This window comes from Bos grunniens, chromosome 13 (genome assembly GCF_055505025.1).
Source record: "Bos grunniens cultivar Pamir isolate PY7600 chromosome 13, Bosgru_T2T1.0, whole genome shotgun sequence".
NCBI classification, from domain to species: Eukaryota; Metazoa; Chordata; class Mammalia; order Artiodactyla; family Bovidae; genus Bos; species Bos grunniens.
Window position 1 is genome coordinate 62,495,089 of NC_141177.1, and position 27,755 is coordinate 62,522,843.

At 37.2% G+C, this 27,755-nt stretch overlaps 1 protein-coding gene across 12 annotated transcripts in view; it reads right to left on the reverse strand.

Annotated features, from left to right (window-relative positions):
• MALRD1 (MAM and LDL receptor class A domain containing 1) overlaps positions 1–27,755 on the reverse strand; it is a 754,524-nt gene that overhangs the window by 158,045 nt on the left and 568,724 nt on the right. For all 12 annotated transcript variants that reach the window (XM_086334563.1, XM_086334560.1, XM_086334554.1 and 9 more), the window contains one exon: positions 25,786–25,947. In XM_086334563.1, the coding sequence (XP_086190689.1) occupies positions 25,786–25,947 (162 nt within the window). The remainder of the gene's footprint in view (positions 1–25,785; positions 25,948–27,755) is intronic.

Sequence of the window (27,755 nt, forward strand, 5' to 3'; positions counted from 1 at the left end):
ACTGAGACAGGAAAAATCCCCTGAAAGAAGAAACAATGAATCAGGCCTTTCCAGTCTGCTAGGCCCAAGTTCAAAAAGGAGGTGATAAAAATGATAAAGGAATTAAAGACTATCAATAGCTGAAAACTTCCCTAACACCCAAAACAATTAAGAAAATGGTGATAGAAACATACATATCAGTACTTACCTTAAATGTAAACAGGTTAAATGTTTAAATGTTTCAAGCAAAGGGCATACACTGGTAAATGGATAAAAAAGCAAGACCTGTAAGTATGCTGTCTATAAGAGACCTCCCACTCCAGATCTAGGGATACAAACGGACTGAAAGTGAGAGGATGGAAAAACATATTCCATGCTAATGGAATTCAGAGGAAAGCTGGAGTAGGAATACTAAGACAAAATAGACCTTAAAGACTGTTACAAGAGACAAAGAAGGACACTACATAATGATCCTGGGATCAGTCTAAGAAGGTATAACTATTGTAAATATTTATGCCCCCAACATAGGAGAACCTCAATATACAAGGCAAATGTTAATATGCATTAAAGGAGAAACTGACAGTAACACAGGAAGGGGGGACCTTAAACCCCAATTTCATCAATGGACAGATCATCTGGACAGAAAATCCAGAGGAAACACAGGCCTTACCACACCCATTATAAGCAGAGAGACTTGGTATTTATAGAACATTTCATCTGACAGCAGGAGAATACACATTTTCAAGATACATGGAACATTTGCCAGGACTGATCACACGCTGGGTCACAAAGTGAGCAAATTTAAAATTTAAAAATTCTTAAATTCAAGAAAATTGAAATCATATCAAGCATATTTTCTCACAACACTATGAGATTAAAAAATCAAGGGAAAAAAAAGCTGTTAAAAAGAAAAACATGTGGAGGCTAAACAATGTGCTACTAAACAACCAGTGGATGGCTGAGAAAAATAAAGAGGAAATAAAATACCTGGAGACAAATGAAAACAGAAGCATGGTGATCCAAAACCCATGGGATGCAGCAGAAGCAGTTCTAACAGGGAGTTTTATAGTAATAGTCTTACTTCAGGACAAATAAAAATCTCAAACAACCCAACCTTACACCTAAAGGAACTGGAGAAAAGAGAACAAAATCCAAAGTTAGTAGAAGGAAAGAAATCTTAAAGATCTGAGCAGAAACAAATGAAAAACAGATGAAGAAAACAATAGAAAAGATGAATGAAACTAAAAGCTGGTTCTTTGAAAAAAAAATAAAATTGATAAAGCTTTTTCAATTAAAAAATGGGAGAGAGCTCAAGTTAGTAAAATTAGAAATGAAAAAGGACAAATTACAAAATACAGTGGACACCGCTGAAATAAACACCCATAAAACACTACTATTAAACACCTGCTGCTGCTGCTGCTAAGTCATTTCAGTCGTATCCGACTCTGTGTGACCCCATAGATGGAAGCCCACCAGGCTCCCCCATCCCTGGGATTCTCCAGGCAAGAACACTGGAGTGGGTTGCCATTTCCTTCTCCAATGCATGAAAGTGAAAAGTGAAAGTGAAGTCGCTCAGTCATGTCTGACTCTTAGCGACCCCATAGACTGCAGCCTACCAGGCTCCTCCGTCCATGGGATTTTCCAGGCAAGAACATTGGAGTGGGTTGCCATTTCCTTCTCCAATGCATGAAAGTGAAAAGTGAAAGTGAAGTCGCTCAGTCTACATACCGATAAAATGGATGAATTCTCTGAAAGGTACAATCTCCCAAGACTGAACCAGGAAGAAACAGAAGATATGAACAGGTCAATTGCAAGTACTGAAATAGAAACTGATTTTAAAACTCCCAACAAATTAAATTCCAGGACCAGATGGCTTCACAGGGCAAATTTGATCAAACATTTAGGGAAGTGTTAACACAGGTCCTTCTGAAGCTATTAAAAAAAAAAAAAATTGCAGAGGAAGGAACATTCCCAATCTCATTCTGTGTGGCCGCCATAATCCTGGTACCAAAGCCAGGCAAAGATACCACAAAAAAAGAAAATTATAGGCCAAGCTCATCTATGAACATAGATGCAAACATCCTTAACAAAATATTAGCAAACCTAATTCAACAATATGGGCTTCCCTGGTGGCTCAGATGGTAAAGAATCCACCTTCAATGCAGGAGACCTAGGTTCAATCCCTGGGTTGGGAAGATCCCCTGGAGGAAGGCATGGCAACCCCCTCCAGTATTCTTGGCTGAAGAAGCCCCATGAACAGAGACGCTTGGTGGGCTACAGTCCATGGGGTCACACAGAGTCAGACACAACTGAACAACTAAGCACAAGCACACAATCTTTTTATAAAACTATTCCACATTTCATAGTTTAGCTCTTAAATAGGATGATATATATAATGAGATTGATGAACTTTGATCTCACGAAAGAAGATTATGTTTAACTCAGACATCACATATATTTCTTTTCATGATTTAATGCTAACATGATGCTGAAGATTAAATATTTAGGGCAGTGGGGCAAAAAGTATTTGTGTTCATTGACATGAATTTAATCTGTTTTACAAAGTTGGGAACTCTCATTTAAAACCGGTATTGTAGTAAATTATTCTTCTAACTACAAAAATACACTGAAACTTCACTAATTCAGCTGTTTCTCTTGAATAGTTTTAATCATATAGTATGTAGTTTAAAACGTAAGTTTTAAGCTTGCCCAGAAACCTGAGTTCATTCTAACCAAGTTCTCCATGCTTGGTCTTTGCCCACTCGCTTCTAGAGGGACTTAGACTACAGCATCCTTAGCGTCTCAATACCTCCTTTCACGGCACCTCAAGTGGGAAGTTACATCTCAGTTTTGTTTATTAAGTACTTCAGTGCAAACAACTTAGTATTTATTGGTATCTAACAATATTACAGGCATTTGAAAACTAAAACATACAACTGAAAAAACTCATTTCATTCTTAAATAGCCACAATTATGTTCTATCTGAGTGGGCTTCTACTGGGCACTGCACACGTTCTCAAACCTCAAAATCAGATGGAACAAAATCACCTTCACTCCTCATTCCACATTTATTTTCCCAGGACTTAATTTTTTCTTACAGCAACTACTGAAAAGCAGTTTAGCAAAGATACAATATGACTGAAAAAAATGTAGGACAATCTGCTGTTTGTATTTTAGGGTTATATCATGGAACTCAGTGTAAAAAAAAAAAATACTAACTAATTTACTGGGAATGATGATAATCCAGCATGCCACTGCAGTATATATTATTTCAGTACAAGACAAACAATGTCACATAAAGCTCAACCTCAAAGGTAGCAATTCCAATTATTAGTTAGGGGACTGGGTGAGCTTTCAGAGCACACCCCACATAGCCTCTTCTGATCTGCATATTCAATTTTGGTCTTACCAGATCCCCCAGTCAAACACAGAAATCAGAAAGTCAATTCCTGTGTGGTGTATTTGTGCTTATAAATGTAAAATTTTATCCATTTAAAAATTTAAGATTGCAAAACCGTGCATAGCAATTTAGAAGCCACCATTGCAAATTTGGTCTTTGGGGATTTTAAATTCTGTAACTCAAGCATATCTAAGTTTGACTTTGCAAGTGAAATAGACTTGTTGCGGTGCTATGTTTTTTGTTTTCCTGGAGAATCATAAAGGTGAAAAGTTGCTAAGTCTCTTAGAATTATTAATAGAAATGTATAAATTCTCTGGGAACTAGGTACTCTATCACAAAATTATAAACTGTTACATTGAATTATACTTTCAGAAATAGACTTGGTCTTTATCTAGCAAGCTCAGACTAGACATGCTTTCGTACGTTTATAAACTTTCAGTTGCTTCATTGAGAGCTACCTATTTATACCTGGAAAAATCCTTGGGGAGGTCAATCCAGCCTCCTTCACAAAGTTCAGAACTTGTTAAAGCAGAAAATAAAGCTGAAAAGTTCCAATCACCACAACATAGTTAGAATTTAACAGTAAATCATGAACCAGCATTATTTAAATGTAACTGTGTGGCATGATCAAGGATTCATTAATGGGACAGATTTCCACAGAAGGGGACTGTTTTGTTCATTAATTTGATTTTCAACTATTTCATAACTTTCTACTGGGCATTTAAAAAGCTATTTAACTCTGATATAATAGATCAGAATGGATCCAATTAAGTTTGTAAAATCTAAAACATTACTACATGTAATACTCTAGGACATGGGCATTCATTAAATATTATCTGAATTTTACCTCTCCTCAGATGCTATATCTCCTGATATTTTCTGTACCTTTTCAGTTTAACATTTCAATTTTGCTTGTACCAGACTAATGATTACAAATTCTTAAAATTCTCAGGGTATAGCTTTTATATTTCACATCTTAACTAGCTAAAATAAAAACTGGACAGAAATTTCTCATTAATGTTAAATTCTTTACCTTAAAAATTTTAAAGAGTCACACATGTTTTCAAAAACTGCCTTAGTGTCAAATAGGGCAAATTCATCATCAAAGTGTATTTTGTTCAAATCATTACCGTTTCTTGACATTAGAGGCCAAAATACACTAGCCATATTCAGAATCCATCACCATGCTTCATGAACATTCGTTTTAAACTTTGATGTCTGCAGAAAGTAAAGATTCTAATTTGTCTTGTAGATGTTATTAGCTACAATTTTGAGTTTTTGAAAATGTTTCATTGAGTTATTATGGCATAAGGTAATATATTTGACATGTCTCTTTAAAATAGACAGCTAACACTTTTAAAAGAAAGCTGCATTTTTAAAGCTCCAGTGCCCTCAGCAGAATGATACTCATTTGCACTAGGGTCAAATCATAAAAGACAATTTCTCACTTCAAGTGTTCTGAATTCACTCCCTGCTTTAAATTGTAGGCAATTTTCATCTTTTTTTTCTTGTTCATAAAATAGGCTAATGGTTTTTTTTTTCTTTCTTTTTTAAATGCAATATGTCTCTCTTTCAAGACAGCAAATTCTCCCTTCCTCAAAGTCAGACTTACTTTGTTTGGCTCCATATCCTCTATAATTTCTGCCTGTCTCTCACTCTAAAATAGAAGGGTGCACAGGACTATGAGTTGAAATGCCCTCAATCTCTTTATGTACTTTCATTCCCTCCCCATACCAGATGTTTAAGGTGTTAGCCATTTGCATCTGCAAGTTTTAAAGCCTGTGAAATAGAAACACACTCAGAGAGAGAACAAAAGTTTCCTCAAAGGTGTCAGAATGGCAACCACAGATACAGCGCCTCTCAAGTCAAGTGAGATCTGCTCATAGCATTTGATAGACATTGTCACTGCATCCCTTCCTGAAGAGCTATGCACTGAATATATTTGACATTTCTTCATTTTCACCTTTTCCAACAGTTTATTCTTTAGGCGTTATTCTCTTGAGAGTCATTATTACCTATTTTTTAAAACTCCACTTTCCAGCAGAATGTCTCATTTCAGCACTATTCTCTATTACCAAATTGAGTGCTATAAACTCTCCCCCTCAGGATGTGGTGCTCTGATATAAAAATGAAGCTTCTAGTTGCGACATGCTGACATAGGGTAGATTCAACTTCTTTTGAAGTTTCTAATATGCTCAGCAGCAAAAATGTCTCAATCACATGAAGATGATATATGAATGGAACTGGCTGGTACTTCCTATAAGTCTAGGAATTTCAAAGGATTCAGAGTTTCTCAAGCCTCAAAGAAGAACCCTGAGTTATATCTTTAGTGCTTTTTCCTGTCAAAATGCCTTTGGAAACATGTATTGGTTTAACAGTATTTCTGTAACATGATTTCATTTGCCAAATTAAGATTAAAAAGGAAGCTAATTAAATTATAAACTCTTTTCTTTAGGTAAGTGATATATAGTAAGAAATGATTTTGTTTGATCTATTGCCTGAAAGGGTATGGGAAGCAAATAAGAATGGAAGAAAATTTATCTTTATGGAAATAGAGAACAGTATTATTATATTATTTTAATAAATAAATAGGGAGCAGAATCTGGGCTGGATTGTATACTAGTTAAGCCTGCAGGAGCTAGAGGTCTTGATTCAAATTCTGACTTTTCCACTTATTAGGTATGTGACCTTGAGCAGCCTATTAAAATTCTCCAGGACTCAAAAACAATAAGAGATAATTATAGTAGGTACTTTAGCCTCAAGGGGTTGTGGTAAAGACTGAATGAGACCCTACACAAGAGCATATAATACCAAATATTAATATAGATGGTAACTGCTATGTAGTTTAACAGATAACAGATGTCTTAAAATCGGTGGATACAGAAAGAGACCATAAAAGATGATTCATTATGTTGTTATTCAGTCACTCAGTCATGTCCAACTCTTTGTGACCCCTTGGATTGCAGCATGCCAGGCTTCCCTATCCTTCATTGTCTTCCAGAGTCTGGTCAAACTCAGGTCCATCAAATTGGTGATGCCATCCAATCACGGAGAAGGCAATGGCACCCCACTCCAGTACTCTTGCCTGGAAAATCCCATGGACAGAGGAGCCTGGTGGGCTGCAGTCCATGGGATCGCTGAATCGAACACGACTAAGCGACATCACTTTCAATTTTCACTTTCATCCATTGGAGAAGGAAATGGCAAGCCACTCCAGTGTTCTTGCCTGGAGAATCCCAGGGACTGGGGAGCCTGGTAGGCTGCCCTCTATGGGGTCGCACAGAGTCGGACATAACTGAAGCAACTTAGCAGCAGCAGCCATCCAATCATCTCATCATCTGTCGTCCCCTTCTCCTCCTGCCTTCAATCTTTCCTAGTATCAGGGTCTTTTCCAATGATTCATTACATTAGAATGTTAAAGAATATTTACAAGTGCTTCCCTTGTAGATCAGTCAATAAAAAATTTGCCTGCAATAGAGGAGACCACAGTTCGATTCCTGGGTTGGGAAGATCCCCTGGAGGAGGAAATGGAAACTCACTCCAGTCTTCTTCCCTGGAGAATCCCATGGACAGAGGAGCCTGGCAGGCTACAGTCCATGGGGTCACAAGAGTCAGACATGGCTTAGTGACTAAACCATTACCACCACCACCAAAGTATACAGCAGAGATGTCATAGGCAAAGGAGGTTGTACAGGAGTGGGAAAAGATCATCAAAAAAAAAAAAAGAAAGAAAGAAAGAAAGAAAACAAATGTGGGGGAAGATTTCTGGTTTCCAGTCCAGCATATAAGGAGCTTGGAAAGCACTGGTTTCATCTTCCAAACAGCCAAAAATAAAAAACTTTTCTTAGATCCTTCAAGAAGAGAGATCACAGGGAAAACTGCTTCCCCCAAATTGATGGGCATATATGGAGAGTACAGGGACTTCCCTGGTGGCTCAGATGGTAAAGCGTTTGTCTACAATGCGGGAGACCCAGGTTCAATCCCTGGGTTGGGAAGATCGCCTGGAGAAGGATTTGGCAATCCACTCCAGTACTCTTGCCTGGAAAATCCCATGGACAGAGGAGCCTGGTAGGCTACAGTCCATGGGGTCGCAAAAAGTCAGACATGACTCAGCAACTTCACTTTCACTTTCAGAGAGTACAAAAATAGCAAAGCAAAACCTGGGAAAAGGAATTATGACTGGAGTCAGCATTTGGCTTTCCAGGTGGCTCAATGGAGGAGACGTGGGTTCAATCTCTGGGTGGGGAAGACACTCTGGAGAACGAAATGGCAACCCACTCCAGTATTCCCTGGGAAATCCCATGCACAGAAGAGTCTGGCGGGCTACAGTCCATGGGGTCATAAAAGAGTCAGTCAGACATGACTGAGCGAGTAAACAACTCACTTGGTAGGAGCCCTACCAAGTTTTCATGGTGAAGATTAGAAAAAAATCCCTTCTACTTCTTACAAGGAGAGAGGAAAAAGTAGCCATCTGAAAGTGTGCCTGTTTTTCTTAATGATTTCTCTCTCACCTAAGGCTTCTCAGGTGGGGTAGGTTAAGAAGTGGAAAGTACTTATGAAGGTTAGGGTCAAAGGACACAGCCACACTAGTAGACTGAGATCAAATCACGAGATTGGAGAATGATTCCCTCCCCTGACCTGACACTTGGCACCTTTCCATCCCATCATCACATCACTAGGGCTCCTACATAATATCAGGGAATTGTAGTGAAAGAGTGTCACCTCTCAGACCTTATTTAAGAAGTTTGGACCTCCAAAATACAACAAGGGAGACAAAGCCAGGATGCCAGAGGAAAACTTTACCTTCTGACACCCACAGCTCTAGTCAGCAGTAAACACAACCTAGCCAGATAAACAAAAACCTGATAAGTATACAGTAGTATACTTACTGTATACTGTATACTTATTATACATCATTATCTGGCTGTTTATCTTGATTCTTTCAAAGCAATTCATTATGTTCACCAACGACACAAACTTACAAGTCATACTAAAACAATGATATAGCCAAATGTTGACATTTGCTAATGCCCAAAGAATATTCGAGGAACAAGCACACAGACTTTGTAGAAGAATAAGAGATGAAATAAAAACTGCTCTTTGGGGAAGAACATAGGAAGCCCTTAAAACCAAATTAAAAGGTAGTGAAGAGCCTCTGATTTGGTGTCATCATTTAGGAATATTAACCCTGTATCCATGTGAAGAGTGGCCTGGTTTAGGAGAATACTTGCACAAAAATGAGTTGGCTGGACATGTGCAACAGTCCAGGGGTTACTAAGATGGCAGAGGTGGAGATGCAATGAAAGAAAAGCATTTAAGTTGAGAATGAAGAGGTGACAGATTGAAATTCAGAGAGAATTAGTTCATAATATTAATAATGATAATTTTAATAACAGAAATAGTAAGATCAGGATTAGGAAATTCTTTCCTAAAGGAAGGTAAGTGTGAGTTTGAATATGGAGTTGAAAATACTGGCAACTAAAAATATGGGATGAGGATGTGGAAATAAGGGTTACATACATGGGGGAATGAGCAAATTTTGAGTGCTAAGAGAATAAAAATTCAAGCAAAATGTGTAGGAAAAGATATAAAAAGGTAAAAGTCAGAATATTGGTTGAGATGCACAAATAGGTCCCAAAAGGAGAAAGAAAAAGCATAAAATACAAATATAACACTAGGGGGAAAATCACATACACTATACTGAAAACATGGATGAATACTTTAAGAAGGTGTGGATTGATCATGACTGCGTGCTAAGTCACTTCAGTTGTGTCCACCTCTTTGCAACCCCATGGACTGTAGCCCACCAGGCTCTTCTGTCCATGAGATTCTCCAAAGGAAGAAGACTGGAGTGGGTGGCCATGCCCTTCTCCAGGGGATCTTCCTGACCCAGGGGTCAAACCCATGTCTCTTGAGTCTCCTGCATTCGCAGGTGGGTTCTTTTCCACTAGCACCATCTGGGAAGAACAGGTGGATTGATCAGTAGTGTCAAATGCAGCATTAGAAGAATCATTATAATTATATGAATTATTATGAAATTAATGAAGTCCTCAAAGACAGCTAGAATACATGCTTCATGAGGGTCAGGAATGTATTTGGTGAACAATTATCTCTACAGTTTTAGATCAGTGACCAAGAGTCAGTGACCAATAATTATACATTGAAGAAATATACACACACACACACACACATACTGCACAATGCTACATGTGGACTCTTAGTTACCCAACCAAGGATCGAACCTGCACCCCCTGCATTGGAAGGGCAGAGTCTTAAACACTGGACAACTAGGGAAGTCCCAAGAAAAAATATTTTGGGGGGACTATGGAAGACAGATTGCAGGAAACCAAAGATGATGTGTGTATTGAAGTAGAGGATACAAACAATGTGTTACTGTTGAGTTTCTCAGTTGTGTCCAACTCTTTGTGACCCCATGACTGCAGCACACCAGGCTTCCCTGTCCTTCACCATCTCCTGGAGCTTGCTCAAACTCATATCCAATTAGTTGGTGATGCCATCCAAACATCTTGTCCTCTGTCGTCCCCTTTTTCTCCTTCTCTCTATCTTGCCCAGCATCAGAGTCTTTTCCAATGAGTCACCTCATCTCATCAAGTGGCCAAAGTACTGGAGTTTCAGCTTCAGCAGCAGTCCTTCCAATGAATATTCAGTGTTGATTTCTTTTAGGACTGACTGGCTTGATTGACTTGGAGGCCAAAGGACTCTCAAGAGTCCTCTCCAACACCACAGTTCAAAAGCATCAATTTTTCACAGCTCAGCCTTCATTGTCCAACTCTTATATCCATACATGTCCCACAATGTGTGGAAAATGTTAATTTGAGATAAAAAATAATTAAAAACAATACTATTTAGATGAGAAACAAAGTTAAGATTTTGTAGTTAGGTAATTCATTGTTTTTTAAGGTAAGAAAGAATTGTGATGCCTAAAGTCAAAAAGTGGTGATAAAGAGGCAATTTAAGGATACACACAAAATTAACTAAATTACAAAGAGGCAAGGTTCTGAAAAGACAGAAAAGGATAAGTTGAATGGTTCCATTATTTCACTAAGAACTAGAGTCATAAATAAACAAACATTTAGTAAATTCCTTTTAGAGAAACTCTTGATTCTTGGATACTTGGGAAATGATAAATAACCTGAAAGATTTTCAGAGTATTTATTTAGGCTTTAATCTTGCCCTACAGGATTCTAAAAGCACTGCTTCCTTCACATGGCTTTCACTTTCCACCATCTCTCACAGATGATACCTCCTGGCATTTCAAAAAGAGAAAGCATATCCTGAGTCCTACCTGAAACAATTATTAAGTATCCTTGGAAGTATTTTAAGTGAACACAGACAAAGAAAAGAAAAACAGAAATAAAGATTTTGTTTCTCCAGGGAGGCAGGAAAATGTGATATAAATTGGGTGGGGTATTGATTCAAATGGTACATGTGAATGATTGGAAGGGGTTCAAGTTTGATACCAGCATTACTTTTTGCCAACAAAATAGAAATCACTGTGGGATCATGAGAATTTTTGAAGAAACACAGAGGAGCTGTAGAGGATCTGGGCTTGTTTCTGCTATCTAAACATCACCAAGTTTACCTTCCGTCTCAGAGTAAAATAAGGAGAACAGAAACAACCCTGGCCTAACCACTCACATCCTGAAGGAAACTGTCCTTGCTTTCTCACTTCATGAAGAATGGTCATGATGAGAAGTGCCTTTATTCTAATTCTGCTTAACAAATGAAGGGTGTCATCCATTGGCTTTTTGCAATGAGAAAATGAAATCTGCAAGACATATCCTGATATTTATCAGCCAGAACAGCCTCTTTTTTTTTTCTCCGTTAGCATAGTTATATATTTGGAATGGAATGTTTGTAACTCCAAGTAACTGGAGAAAAAGAGAAAGTAGAAATGACACTGAACTGTGATAAGAAAATGGCAACTAGAGTGAACAGGAAATATAGAAATAAAATACTTGTTTGTTTTGAGCTCTTTGACATGGATAAAAAAGCCATCTCCCAACATTTTTGTGTTTTAGAAGAGAAACTACTAAGTATTCTCATATGACCATCACATTTTACATTTGTAAGCTTTGAGAGTGTCATGTTAAGCTGAAGAGATTGTGGGTTACACATGCAGGCTTTTGCTTTAGAGAGATATGAGTTTCAATGCTGGATTCAACAAGTGTCTTCTGTGTGGCTGGGGGCAGGTTATTTATTCTCTCTGTGCATCCATTTCCTCTGCTGTAAAAGTCTCAAGGTATTATGAGGATTAGAAAAGAAAGCCAGAGACCTGGTGATTGGCATTCAGTGACTACCAGTTCAGTTCAGTTCAGTTGCTCAGTCGTGTCCGACTCTTTGCGACCCCATGAATCACAGCACGCCAGGACTCCCTGTCCATCACCAACTCCCGGAGTTCACCCAGACTCATGTCCGTCAAGTCAGTGATGCCATCCAGCCATCTCATCCTCTGTCGTCCCCTTCTCCTCCTGCCCCCAATCCCTCCCAGCATCAGAGTCTTTTCCAATGAGTCAGCTCTTCGCATGAGGTGCCCAAAGTACTGGAGTTTCAGCTTTAGCATCATTCCTTCCAAAGAAATCCCAGGGCTGATCTCCTTCAGAATGGACTGGTTGGATCTCCTTGCAGTCCAAGGGACTCTCAAGAGTCTTCTCCAGTTACACAGTCACAATTTTTGATAACCAGGCTTGTTCTATTTAGTTACATAGAAGTAAGTAAGTAAGTGCTAGTCGCTCAGTGGTGCCTGACTCTTTGCGACCCCATGGACTGCAGCTGACCAGGCTCCTCTGTTCATGAGATTTTCCAGGCAAGGATACTGTAGTGGGTTGCTATTTTCTTCTCCAGGGCATCTTCCCAATCCAGGTCTCCTGCACTACAGGCAGATTCTTTACTGACTGAGCTACAAGGGAAGCCCTTAGTTACATACAACAATTTTCAAGTTTTAGTAGTAAAAAGAAATAAATGATAATAAAAAACCTCTCTTCATCTGTAGTATACAAAACCTCTCTCCATCTGTACATATACTTTATGTATATGTAGATCATATAGTACTCTTTCATTCTGAAGTATTTACTTAGTTACTGAATTAATACATTATTTATTAAATATCAGTGCCAAATTACTTTTATGAGATGACATTAAAGGTTACCAAAAGATATAAGAAAATCAGAAAAATATGTTATACTATGTAATATTACTCATTTTATCCTAATAATCCATATCATTATTCTTGATAAAATCTCCTTTTACCTGATGCTATGTGTTCGATGGCATCATAGAAGAGAAGTAAAGGGGACAGAGGAGGTACAAATAGGAGAAAATGAGAAAAATACCAACATACAACCTGTCATCATACAGATGTTATCATACAGTAATAACTATTGTCTAATTGGTATTTTCCAAATCTGTACTTTCATAAAATCAATAACATATCAACTTTGAACTTTAACTACATATTAAAAAAAGAAAAATATATAAAAGGCAAATGAAAGAAAATATGGAAATAAAGAAAGACTGATTCTTCTCTTTGAAAATTATTGAACGAGGAGCCACAATAGTTGGGCAATAATTCAGAAAGCAGTATTTTTAGACATAGAAATTGCTGATACCATAAGAAAACTGCATGCTAAGGTTTAAGTATTAGGATATAATATACACAACACAATATTATAAAGATAACATATCAGATAAGATTATAATCACCCCTCTTTACTTTTCATGTTTTTTTTTTCAAAGTACCTTTTGCATAAAGTAGACGAAGTTGTGCTGTGCTGTGCGTAGTCACTCAGTTGTGTCCGACTCTAGCCTGCAGTTCCCTCTGTTCCTGGGGATTCTCCAGCCAAGAAAACTGGAGGGGCTTGCCATGCCCTCCTCCAGGGGATCTTCCCAACCCAGGGATGGAACCCAAGTCCCCCACATTGCAGGTGGATTCTTTACCGTCTGAGTCACCAGGGTTAAGCAGGTCATTTTTGCATTTTCTAGTGGCAAGTACGTGAATTCTAAAACAAGAGGCTGCCCATCTTCAAAGAGATGGATATTTTTCTGTATTTCTTTAGTTAATTCAAGTGTTTTTTTTTTTCCACTTGAGAGATAAGAAAGCCTTCTCTATGTGTCCAGGGTAATATAGAACAGAGCCGTTCAACAGAAACAGTGAATCCCATATGTAGGTTTAGAATTTTTAGCAACACATTTTAAAAAGTAAAAGGAAATAGGTTAATCTTTAGTAATGCAACTTATTTAACTGAATGTTCCCAAATGCTATCATTGCAACATTTAATCAATAAATTCTTAATGAGATTTTCCTAAATTCTATTTTCTTTTGTATGACATATTTGAAACAGTGTGTAGTTAACATTTGGACCAGCTACATTTCAAGGGTTCAATAATTCCATGTGGCTAGTGGCTACCACATTTGGACAGTGTAGGCTGTAAAAGAAAGCCTTTTAGTCAGAGAGTTCAATATTCCAATCTCCCTGCCCATTTACCCTTGTGACTTAGTCAAGTTTTTCTTTCCAACCTTTTAAAGAATTAAGTATCTTCTACATCTCACTGTATTAAAAGGATGAAATGAGATAACAGAGGCAAATCTCTTACTGTTTCTGATTCTCAGGAAACATTGAACAGATGTTAGTTTTCTTCCTCTAAATCCCTCTGAAATTTATCCTTATTTTGTTTGTAAAAAAAAATCCTTTTGTTTGGGTTTTTGTGAATGGATAAGAACAACAACTATTGCACATCCATTCACAACCCTTTATGGAAACAGTAATGCAGGTAGACTCATTCTAGTGGCTACAGACAAAAATGTCTTTAACCTATATTACCTCCCCACCCTTGTAACACCTACGCTACTCCCCACTGGCTCCTGGGTGATATTTTTTTGAAGGCTCCACTTTTCCTTTCTTTTTCCTAGCAGTTAACTTTCCACACACCATACAAGCTTTTTATTTAAAATGCTTGATACTTATTTTTTGTTCTTCTCTGCTACAATGTCAGCCACATGACATCAGAAATCCTTTCTTGACATATTCAACATATATTCCAAATAACTAGAACAGCTAACAAAAAATAAAAAAGAGGGGAGCTCAACAACAATATGCTGTATGAATAATTGAAAAAAAATTTTTTCACCATGTCAGTGTATGATTTAACTCAGACGGTAAAGAATCTGCCCGCAGTGTGGGAGACTTGGGGTTAATCCCTGGGTCAGGAAGATCCCCTGGAGAAGGGCTTGGCAACCCACTCCAGTATTCTTGCCTGGAGAATCCCATGGACAGAGGAGCCTGGTGTGCTATAATCCCTGGGGTCACAAAAAGTCGAACATGACTGAATGACTAACACACACACACAATGTATATAATTTTATTTATCTGTCACACATGTGTAGAAACTCTTCCATTTAGTCACATGCATTTCTTTTAAGATTTTTTGATGTGGACCATTTTTAAAGTCGTTATTGAATTTGTGACTATACTGCTTCTGTTTTATGATTTTTTTTTGGCCCCAAGGCATGTGGGATCCTAGCTCCCTAACTAGGGATCCAACCTGCACCCCCTGCATTGGAAGGTGAAGCCCTAACCACTGGACCACCAGAGAAGTCCCCAGTTACATGTGTTTTTAAAGCAGTGGCTGAAGAATTACACAAATTACAAATGTTTTCCTTTAACACTCTTCTCAGACTTTAATGTGATGATGATGATAAAGAATAGTAGAAGTATATTAGTAGTAATTCACTCCCCTTGGAGTATCCCCCAAAATTCCCATAAAATATAACATGTATTATGTAATAATAGTATTTAATAATACATAATACAAAAATTATGCATTGTTATGTATAAAAATACACAATAAATTCCAATGTATTTTTTAAGGATCAGCTAAAATATGTACATATTTAAAAATCATATACCCTCAGAGCAGGAACTGGCAACCCACTCCAGTATTCTTGCCTGGAGAATTTCATGAGCAGAGGAGCCTGGTGGGTTACAGTCCATTGGGTCACAAAGAGTCGGACATGACTGAACGTCTAACACACACACCTTTGTTCTACAGCATTGTCTCTACCCTTGAGTAGCACGTGTCTTTATGAGAAATATGAAGGCTTGACTTATGATACACTTTCATATTTAAGGAGAAAAAGATGTATGTGTGAATGAGCCGATTTTACTGAAATGCCTGATATTTGTGAAATATCATATCTTTAACCAGCCAACACTCATATTTAATCTATTTTTTCTTTATTTGTCTGTGGAGTGAGGAGCACAGAGTAACAGTGCAACCTTTCCAGGCAAATCCCAGCTCTTCCCTCTGATTCCTCCTTAGAGAGCCTGCAGGAACACCTCAGTCATTTTCTAGAGGTTGAGTGCAGCCACAATAAAACAAAACACACAGCTAAATTAAGCTAAATGATAACAATACATTCAGAGAAGGAACCTCATCTTTAATCTTACAAAAGAGTGTGTGAAGATTTACTGTCAAGTAGACTGACTAGAATTTTAATGGTTAAAATGAGCATGTGTTGGTACAGGTACAGCTGAATTCCACAAGCGTCACCATTGGCTTAGTCCCAGTATATGGATTAATGACTTATATTATTTGTCAGGGTATTTTGAGACTCCTTCCTTTAATTTTTTTAAGCAACATGTGATAGTATTACCTCACATTAAGAAATATACTATACAGAAAGATATAAAGATAATCATGTAATCACTCTGAACCCTTCTCAGGGCCTTTCAAATGACTATGTGTCTAGTTTTGTGCGGCCATTTTGGTCTGTTACTGAGTTCTTTATGTTAGCCTACTGATCTCTATATTTATACCTCTGCTAATACCACATTATCTTGAATACCATAGCTCTCATTAAATCTTAAAATTGGATAAAGTAAAAAAAAAACCATATACCTTGAGTATCATTTGAAAATCTAATGAGATTATTTCAATTATTGCATTCATGTCTTCACTTCTACCTTGTGTATTTCTGAATATCAAATTCTTATTTCACGCTAGATATCATATTATCAGGGTTTTTTTCACTTAAGTTACATTCATATTTTGTGGGAAATATTTTTTAAATATCTTTGAGAAATTTCAAATTTATACTGAAGTATAAAAAAATAGCATAATGAAATCCCATCTACACAAAATCCAACTTCAACAGTTTCAACCCATGGTTAGTCTCGTTTCTTCTAAATTAACACTCATACCCTCACTACCACTAGACTATTTGAAAGTAACCCAGAATACCAAATTACATGTTTATATGTTAAATATAGGTCAGTATATGTGTCTACCATATTAGGACTATCATATTTCATAAATATATTACACAAAGATGAGTTATACTTCATTACAATCAAATATTTAGACAGTAGGAAATATATTTTATATTTATGTTAATATGGATATAAGTATATTTATTGGAGCATAAATATATATATATACACACACATATATGTATAAATGGGAATATCTACATTCCCAATTTTTTCAGGAAATGATTATACTCCATTATAAATGGAGAAGGAGAATTGCTATCTGCTTTCAAATCAAACTCATGTGCATCTGATTTGCAGCTTTCATCGTAAGCACAGGACAAGTTGGGTGAGAAGGAACTCTTAAGGCTCAGTAGTAAATAAACATCTTTCTAAAGAACAACAAGAACATATGACAAATGTCTACTGCACTGTTATCTCCTTCCTCTTTTTACATAATTGTTCTCTTTGTACGCCCTTATCTTTCATGATATTGGTTGTTTTTAAATGCTTGGTGATGCTTGGCTATCTATTTCAACTTTTGAATGAAGATATCTATATATTATAGATATCAGGAAAGATATATAGATATATCTTAGTATATAGATATCAGGAAAGAATATTCACTGCTGTAACCAGAACTGTTTTTCCCACAGAGTTGTCCTTTGATTGGAAGAATAAAGAGCAGGTGCTGGACAGATGGACTGGGCACAAAGATGCACAGATGTCCCTAGGATGGGACAGTATTTCTCAACCTGGGATACACATTAGACTCCAGGAAAGTTCTTAAAAATCTTGCTGCCCAGGTCACAGCATTGACTGATTTTGTCAGAATCTTTGCGGGTGGATCCAGGTATTAATATTTTGTTTAAACTCTCCAGGTGGTTCTAATATTCAACCAAGTTTGAGAACCATCGTCCTTGGTTGTGAGGTGAAGGGTTGGCAGACAGGCAGATTGCCTGTTTGATTTTCTTTTATTCCTAGGCAGAGTTATCTTTCTTTATTTCCTCCTGAAAACTTAGGGTATGGATCCTGTATAATCCCCAATATAACCCTGCTTCTTTTACAGGATGTAATTAAATTATGATAATCATTTTGCAGGCAGATGCCTGGCTTTCCTTAGATGACATTTCGCTGATTTTATTCTGTGAGCAAAAGCTACTCTTGTGAGCAGCTGTGTTTGGAAACCACGGTCCTGGGAAGGAAATACAAAAGGTGGTGCCAAGTTCCAATTCAACCAGGTGTTCTGCATGCTGTTTCTCAGGGACTTTGAAGAATTCTTCACAACCTTTCCTGGTATTTGTATTAGTCAGCTCAGGCTGTGATAAATACCACAGACTGTGTGCTTCAACCACTGAAAGTCATCTCCTCACTGTTATAGAGTCTCAAAGTCCAAAATCCAGGTGCTGGCAGGGTTGGTTTCTCCTGAGACCTTTCTTCATGGCCTGAAGACAGCCAGCTCCATTGTGAATTCTTGCAGGGCCTTTCCTCTGGGTAAGTGCCTCCTGGTGTGTCTTCCTCTTCTTATAAGGACATAAGTTCTTTGGCTGCTGCTGCTGCTGCTGCTGCTGCTGCTAAGTTGCTTCAGTCGTGTCTGACTCTGTGCGACCCCATAGATGGCAGCCCACCAGGCTCCCCCGTCCCTGAGATTCTCCAGGCAAGAACACTGGAGTGGGTTGCCATTTCCTTCTCCAATGCACGAAAGTGAAAAGTGAAAGTGAGGTTGCTCAGTCGTGTCCGACTCTTAGCGACCACATGGACTGCAGCCAACCAGGCTCCTCCGCCCATGGGATTTTCCAGGCAACAGTACTGGAGTGGGTTGCCATTGCCTTCTCCGGTTCTTTAGATGAAGGTCCCCCAATTCATGACATCACTTAACCTTTCAATTTCTTGAAAGGCCTTGTCTCCAATGCAGTCACATTGGGAGTGAAGGCTTCAACATCTGAATTTTGAAGTGGGGGGCACGATTCTGTCCAGGACAGTACTTTTGACTTTAATCTGAGAATATCTGTATAGTTTCCTTGGGAAGATCTATAGGGAACCATGTTCCCCTGGGCTGAGATTTATGCTGTTTTCACTTCACCCATTCTGATCCCATCTGTTTTTTTATTCCCTTCTGGAATACCTCAAACATTTCTGGTCGAAAGATGGGAATTTTCTAAAATGTGTGAAAAGTACAGTTATTATCTCTTTCTACATGTGTGTGTAGGTGTGCATGAGTGTGTGTGGATAAGATCAAAGTGAGTGGTCTGATGAACATGTGAGCGAGGGCTGGCTTTTGTATATAACACACCATTTCCCTGACCGAGCCTCAACTCTCCCTGCTCTATCAGAGACCACGGTGAGATGGCGACATAACTCATAAGAAAGAAAAGGTTAAGCGGCCCCAAATAAGGCCATTAAGAAGATTCAGGCAAAGCTGTACCTAAGGATAAAGCAAGACAGTGAAGGAAACAGCTTGGATGAAGCTCCAAACACCAGGGGTTCTGTTCTTAAGTGGGTGCTCAGTACACAGACTCAGAGAAGACCTTCAGCTCCTCTTGTTCTTCATCCCTGATGCAGGAATAATAATAGTATCTGTCCTGTCTGCCCAACAGGAAATACAGCTATCACCATCAAGCCTGTAGGGCTCTGTCAACTAACTACCAAGTTAAGTTCTGTTTGTTGAACACTTAAGGCTTTAAATTACTAACATACGCATTAGAGTGTTAGTATCACTAAGATTTTTTGCAGCTTTACTTTTTGACCTTGGGCTGTGAGTAGAGAATTGCACAACAGTATGTGTGTGAATCATATAAGGAAATACACTCCATTTCAGTTATCTTCCAAACATTCACTTAATTCGGTTTCCAACACATTGTGTGTGGTATTTAGAAGGCACTCAGGAAAACTACACTGCATTCTTTAATCCTAAAAATTTGTAAAATACAGACAAACATAAATCTAGGTCACATGAGGCCTACATAAATACTCATTAAGGTCTATTCAATTATAAATTCTGGAAAGAATATAAAAATAGCAAAAGATGTGACTTTGGTATACCCTATCAGAGTTTATACTCTAATTGTAGAGAGAGTTGATTTATTATAACATTAAAAATAAAATAAAGTTATGAGGGAAGGGAAAAAAGAGACAGCAGCCTTCTGCATTTTGCCTCTGTTAATTTATGTCATGCAAATGTCATTCTTGCCATTAAAACTCGTATATACTCAGTCCAAACACTATTCATGTGCAGACTGGAGAGTAGATTAATGCTTGCAGTTTCTCTCTACAACTTTGGTGATGGCCCCAAAAAGACTCATAAATAGGCCTGTGATGGACATTGAGAATGCCCTCCTTATGTATCTAATTCTTCATCTTGGTAACAACAAGTGAAAAGATCCATAAACGCAGCTTTAGTTAACAGCAAGGTTGTGATGCTTCGAAAAAGACTGTGGGTTCTTTGAATCTGTTGGCCTTCTCATAAAGAATTTTGTTTTTCCCAGAGGGTCAACATTAATTAATGTCCTTACAATCTATTTAGCAGCCCATTGTCTCAGTGATGCCTAAACAAGTTGAGTGAGCTGTAGTGGTGTAGCCTGGGTGATATAATCAGGCCACTTTGAAAAGAGCACTCCGTAAAAATAAACTGTCTCGCACAGTAATTAACAGGGAGGATAATAAAGTATTCTGTCCACATGATTTCTTTTCCTTATCTGTGAACAACATGATTTGTATACCATATTGCATAAAGAACCAGACGGAAGACTTTTCATGTGGTCTTTAATGAACTCACACTAGCTATAAAAGTTAAAAAAATAAAATAAAATAAAAATAACCATTAATATTCTTTAAATTACATTAAAAAGGATCAATAGATCACTCATGTTTGTCTTTTGGGACAATGCATGGAAGCTTTCTCATGTCCATTGATTATACTTCTTTTTCTCTAAACTATTATATTGTGCTATATTTCCTAAAGGAAATCAGTCCTGAATATTCATTGGGAGGACTTATGCTGAAACTGTAACTCCAATACTTTAGCCACCTGATGCAAAGCACTGACTCCTTGGAAAAGACCCTGATGCTGGGAAAGATTGAAGGCAGGAGGAAAAGGGGATGAAACAGGATGAGATGGTTGAAGGGCATCACCAACTTGATGGACATGAATCTGAGCAAGCTCTGGGAGTCAATGGACAGGGAAGCCTGCATGCTGCAGTCCATGGAGTCACAAAGAGTTGGACACAACTGAGCAACTGAACTGAACTGATTATATTATATTGTATTATATATTATATTATAGGTTAACTATTATATTTCTTCTTGTTGTTTATTTGCTAAGTGTTGTTTGACTCATTTGCAATCCCATGGATTGTAGCCCACTAGGCTCTTCTGTTTGTGGGATTTCCCATGCAAGAATACTGGACTGGGTGGCTATTTCCTACTCCAAGGGATCTTCCCAATCCAGGGATCAAAGCTCATCTCCTGTACTGGCAGGTGGTTTCCTTATTACTCAGCCACCAGGGTAGCCCATTATACTTTTACATTTTCCCTAAACTGAGCCTACAATAATTTGTCCCACTAGTAATATTATACAAGCAGACATGCTCTGTAGTTTTCAAATACTGTCTTAAGATGAGGAAAGACTGCTACAGACGTTATCTAAAGAACTCATGGGCATTAGTTACCTAAATGTTACTCTCTGGATCTTGTGTGAAGTCGCTCAGTAGTGTCTGACTCTTTGCAACCCAGTGAACTGTAGCCTATCAGGCTCCTCCGGCCATGGGATTTTCCAGACAAGAGTACTGGGGTGGGTTGCCATTTCCTTCTCCAGGGGATCTTCCCAACTCAGGGATCAAACCCAGGTCTCCCACATTGTAGGCAGACGTTTTACTGTCTGAGCCACCAGGAAAGTCCCCTCTGGATCTTAGTAGCAAATAAATATCAGTTTATTTCTCTTAATTTCTCAAGGAAGAGAAACTAATATTTATCCTCAGAGACTATCAGAAAAGGTTAAAAGAAAAAAGTTCCATCTAAATGCATATTGACTGTTGTGATGTTTGTTATACTGAAAATGTTAGGAAATAATTTAAGAATTTACTGTTAGATAATTTTATAAATCATGATATACATATCCACAAGTAGAATACTATGATATAATTACAATTATGTTATTAAATGTACTGCATAAGATAAATTTGTTCACAGTATGGTTTTTTTAAAATTACTTTATTTTTGTTGGCCAATGTGTACATTAAGAAAGAATGGCAGGAGACACAGATATGAAGCTTAAAAGTAGTTATACTACTCTATTGGAATGACTAGAGTTTTCTTTTTTCTGCTTATTTAAAATGTTTTAGAAAAAAAATGTATTTCCAGTCATGTAAAATTCAAGAAAAGAATTCTTGAAGAAAAAATTTTAAATATTAAGGATGAAATGCATTAGTTTAGGTTTTTTTAAGAAGTAAAACTTAAAAATATCCACCACATTTTCCACAAACATATAATTGGGCTGCTATCATGTATGCTGGCATTTCTTTTGAGGTGTCATTCCTGGTTTCAATTATTCTTTTTGTTTTTGGATTTATTTCTCCTCTCCTCTACTTCAACTCTGTCACCCATTTACATAATTCATGTTAATAAACGAATGTATATCCCTTCTCATCTTCTTTTCCATGTTCACAGTGTTATTCTAGAAATGTTTACATTTGGAGTTAAATGTATGCACAGATAAGAGGGCGGCAGTCATTGTTGTTTTAGGAATATTAGATCACTTCGCATGATCATTTTGCATGCTATCTCCTTTAAGAGTATCTTTTGCAAATCCTTACAAGTCTAGTGTATGGCACTACATTCTTTTCAGTGGCTGCGTGATATTGTGCACTGTGGATTGAATCAATTACCTCGGCTATTCCTCTAGATTTTTGACAAGGGACGATTTTGGCCCCTTGGTGGTAGTTGTCAATTTCTAAAGATATTTTGAGCTTTCAACACTGGAGAGAGGAGTGATGCTGGTATTAGCTGGAAGAGGCCAGGGATACTGCCAAACATCACGGAGTGTACAGGGAAGCTCCACCGCAATTAATTAGATTGCCAAAACACTCACCAGGCATACTCTGACCTCAGTGTGTTTGGCACTGGCTGTTCTTCAGGCTAGAACACCCTCTCCTTTGGTCCCTACCTGTATCACTCTCTCTCGCTTCTGTCAAGTCATTTTTCAAATGGCATTTTCTCAATGCAGCCTATTTTGACCAGCTTATTTAAATTACAACCCTCCCCCAATCCATCCACTAGCCTTCAGGAACCTACTTCCTCTATTCTTTCTTTCTCTAACTGACCATATAACTTTTTTACTTATATGTTTATTTATTATTGTTTCCCCTTTCTAGAATACAAACTCCACTGTGGTGATGATTTTTGTCTGTTTCATCCTCTTAATGTTTCCCCAGGTCCTAGAATGGTGCTTGGCATTTAATAAATGGATAAATAAATGAACAAGTGAATGATTAATGATTGTATGAATGATGCATACTCATGTTGAAAGTGAAAGCCACTCAGCTGTATTTGACTCTTTGTGATCCCATGGACTGTAGTCCACCAGGCTCCTCGATCCATGGAATACTCCAGGTAAGAGTACTGGAGTGGGTAGCATTCTGTTCTCCAGAGGATCTTCCCAAACCAGGGATGGAACGCTGGTCTCTGGCATGAAGATTTTTTACCATCTGGACCACCAGGGAAGCCCCATGTTCATGTTACTTCCCATTTTTTCAACCTCAAACAATGTTGAAGTAAATATCCTTACATACATATGCTTACATAATGGTCTTTATATTTCTACATGGACAGAATGCTTCCCCAAATGGAAAACTTCCCACAACCATGAATGAGTGTCTTTCCCCCTCTTTCCCCAATTCCATCACTCAGTCATCTGTGAGTAGCTTCTGAAAATCCTTTCCCATCTTATTAATTTGCATTTTTCTGATGAGTTGCAAACTTGTGCATCATTTAATATATTTGTTGATTATTTGAATTTGTTCATCTGTGAATTGGTTATGCAAATCTTCCCTTGTTGTTAAAACTGCCATTTCTAATAAGTCTCTAAGAGTTACCTACCTATGTACTTGCAATATGTAAAGAAAAGAATTTTTAAATCTATTATATGCCTGTTGATTTTGTTTATGAAATTTTTAGACCATAATTATAATTTTATATCTTTAAATACATGTGGTTTATTTATTTATTGTAGCTTTTGGAAGGTAGATACTTCTTTAAATTGCACATAGCTTACCCTATGTTTTCTTGCAAGAATTTTATTATTTTAACTTGTTATATTTATATCATTAATCCATTTAGAATATATGGCTGTATATGAAATATTCAGAAGAAAAACTAGAATTTCATTTAATTTCCTTCCATGCAGATAACTAGCCATGCCAGCATCACACTAAATAATACATCTTTTTCCCAGTGAATTAACCTTTGTTATATACTAAACTCTTCTAATTATTTACCCAAATGCCTTAATTCTCTATCCTGTTCCACTACCCCATCACCTGGTATATACTAATCTCATCTGTTTTTTAAGGAAATAAAAACTTGATGAAAGGCAGAGGAAATACAACTTGACAGGTCAAAAGGAATAGAAATATTCAACCTGAGGCTGAATTAGGAAATAGCTTTAAACAAAAACGCACATCCAAGCTGTAATTGAAATCATGATATTTTCAATCTGCCTGGAATATATAAATAACAAAAATACTGTTCTCATTTATTGGACATAGAATGGCTGAGCCAATCTTGAACACCCTTTCTATGAAAAATTATTTTAATTCCATGTAATCTTGTTCTTTTTCATTGAGCCTATGCTTCAATTATTTTGGGGAATGTTGTATTAATTAGAGTTCTCCAGAGAAACATAGCCAACAGGATATGTGTAAACATAGAAAGGCATTTATTAAAGTAACTGGCTCATGTAATTATGGAGGCTGGCAAGCCCCATATTTGCAGAAAGAAAGCCAACAGGGCAGTGGAAGTCCAAAGGCAGTCTGTTGGTGAGTTATCTTTTGCTCAGAGAGGCTGGTCTTTTTTGTTCTATTCAGGTGTTCAACTGATTGGGTGAGGCCCACCCACTATATGGCGTGTAATCTGCTCCAAGTTTACCAATTTAAATGTTAACCTCATCCCAAAATACCCTCCAAGATGATACATAAAATTAATCATCACAATAGTTAAGATGATTTTTTTTTACCTCAAAGAAAAGCTAGATTTTATCCCTAAGAATAGTTTTGTCCCTAAGAAAATTTATCACTGAAAAAAGTTATTTTTAATTCCTAAGAAAGTTTGACTCCTAAGAAAAGAAAAGTGTTAAGCATCAGGCAAAATTTCACGTTAAAAGCAAACAAGAATACAAGTTTACTTCCTGACTCTATCACTTGTAAAATCATTTCAGATCACCTCATTCTCAAACCACCGGCAGGAAGCAAAACTTGTTGAGTTCATTGATGCTTATTCCTTCTATCATCACTTACCTTTTAAATCACTGCCTCTGCACTTTAGAAGGTCTGGAATGAAGCTGATGGCCATCTTGCTATCACTGTGGTAGCATGCCAACTATATTCTTTTGTCTACTGCATGCATTAATTTGAACATCCCCTACTTGTCCTTGCACCAATTAAGAAATTTTAAGGCCATCTTTATTGCTGTTATTTAGTTGCTAATTCGTGTCTGACTCTTTTTGCAATCCCATGGATTGTAGCCCAACAGGCTCCACTCTCCATGGGACTTCCCAGGCAAGAATACTGGAGTGGGTTGTCATTTCCTTCTCTAGGGGATCTTCAAAACCCAGGGATTGAACCCATATCTTCAGCATTGGTAGGTGGATTCTTTACCATTGAGCCACCAGAGAAGCCCTGGGCCTTTAGGGTACCGTAAGTAAAATCTGAGTTTCTTAAAATATGAGTCATGGATTTCTTTGTTGTAGCAATATCAGTTCTACATCTGTTAAATAATTCAGGGGATAACCAGAAGGAACTAACTCTCTTTTCATAAAGGATACTGAGTTCTATCTCCACAAAGACACAAGGAAGGCACTCTGATGTTCAGTTAAAGCAGATTACCACCCAGTGGACTCTTTGGCCTGGCTATCTCTCCTAGATTTACCTGGTGTGTGATCAGGGTCTGGACTCAATGCTTCTGTAGGAATTCCACTGCCAATGGCCCAATCCAAGTCATCTTGAGAATCTTGAGTAAGATGGCAAGTTGTGGTCCAGTTTCCTGAAGTTGTTTCAAAACTGCAGCTTCCTGCTGTGCCTGTATATTGGCCTAAGGAAACAAAAATATTAATGGAGTGTTCTGGAAATGTATGTCACACTTGATATTACACTTCATTTGTGATGGTTTAAAATTATTATGTGCATATTATATTATTTAAAAATTTAAAGAATCATGCCATTTGTGTTCATTGGATATATCAGTTGTACACTGAAGGTTTTTTTTATCACAGAATCTAGAAGTGCATGAATACTGTCATTTAGCCGATAAGGATTTACATGAATTGACTAGTAACATTTAAAATGATAGATAAAACTGTATCTATACATGAAGAATGAATATAACATTATGATAGTGCAGATAATTCAGGTCAAATAATTCAATATTTCCAGTTGTCTGGATGATTAATTTAGTCCCTCTGTCCACTGTAGTGCTTGAACAGCAAGGACCATTAGAGAGGAAAAGTCAATAATTAAAGAAAAGTTGCCTTTGGGAGAAGTAGTAAACAATGCAGGATGCAAACCCTCTCTGCTACCATACCCATTATCCACATAAACATTTAAGAGCCAGTCACTAAATAATGAAAGAAGTTCTCTTCTAAAAGTGTTGACTGATAACTCATTAAAATATTAAGTTGTTCACAATGACAAAAATTACTAGATAATAACTGCTTGTCTACTAGTCATCTGTGAAAAGTGCCATCATAACACCCTGATATCTGCTTTCATTTTTCTTTAATTTTCTTTTTGCATAGCAGTTATTATTTTTGAACATTCACTGTAAAAACTGTGTTACAGAGACAGAATGAATTATTGGATGGTTTAATCAGTATGAATCAACTGAGATTGTCATTGACTATTTTTGCTTTTTTGAAAGATGAAATTTGTATTATTTTAACACTTCTTCTCCAGGTGGTTTCTCATTCCAAACTTTTTCTTAACATAAAACTATTATGAGCATGTATAGATACATTGTCACAAGAAAACTTGCTGTTAACATGGATGCCAGACATTAGGTATTCAAAGCTTTACTATTTTTATAGAAACCTTTCTGAATCTCTGAGAGTATTTTCATAAAATATCAGCCTTTTACTTCTCTGGCATGATTGCATCTTATTTCTATAAACTAGAGTCATTTTTAAATATGTACATTTCTTTCATTCATTCTCCATGACTTATGATCCATTGGTTTTTACATGTTTATTTATGGGCTCTGTATATCCTTTTTATGTTTACATGCCAGGATTATGTGATATAAATAGATCTATATCATACTTACGCAATATGGATAAAAGTGAGGAATTTGTTTCTCCAAGTGTTTAGCTAACCAACTGCAAACATCCAGAATCTTCCAAGGTTACAGAAAAGACAGCCATTGTGTGTTTATTAGAATGAAGTCACATACAGGTTCTACTGTATTTCTGTAACAGTAATTATTCTACATCCTTTTTTTATTCTCTGTGATCACCCTTACCCTAATTCTTCTACTCTATTTAATATTAAACTTCTTATTTGACTCTCAAGATATCTACACAATCAGGATTTATTCTGTTACATTTCAGCCTCTCTAACTCAAATTACGTCACTTTTACTTTTCCCTTTTCTAGGGCTAATCTTGCTAATCAATTGTTTATCAAGCACTGCTATTAGCATTCCAAGGCTTCATTTATTTCAAGGTTACACAAAGTTTCCACATCTCTCAAACACACATTCTCTACTAATTCCTTTCTCACCTTGCAGAGGTAGCTAGGGTGCCCCTCATGTTAAAAAAAAAATCACATAAAATTCGAAAGTCTCACTGTGTATACCTTCATTCATTCTTTCCCATGGCTTTCATACTTTTGTGCAAATGATCTACAA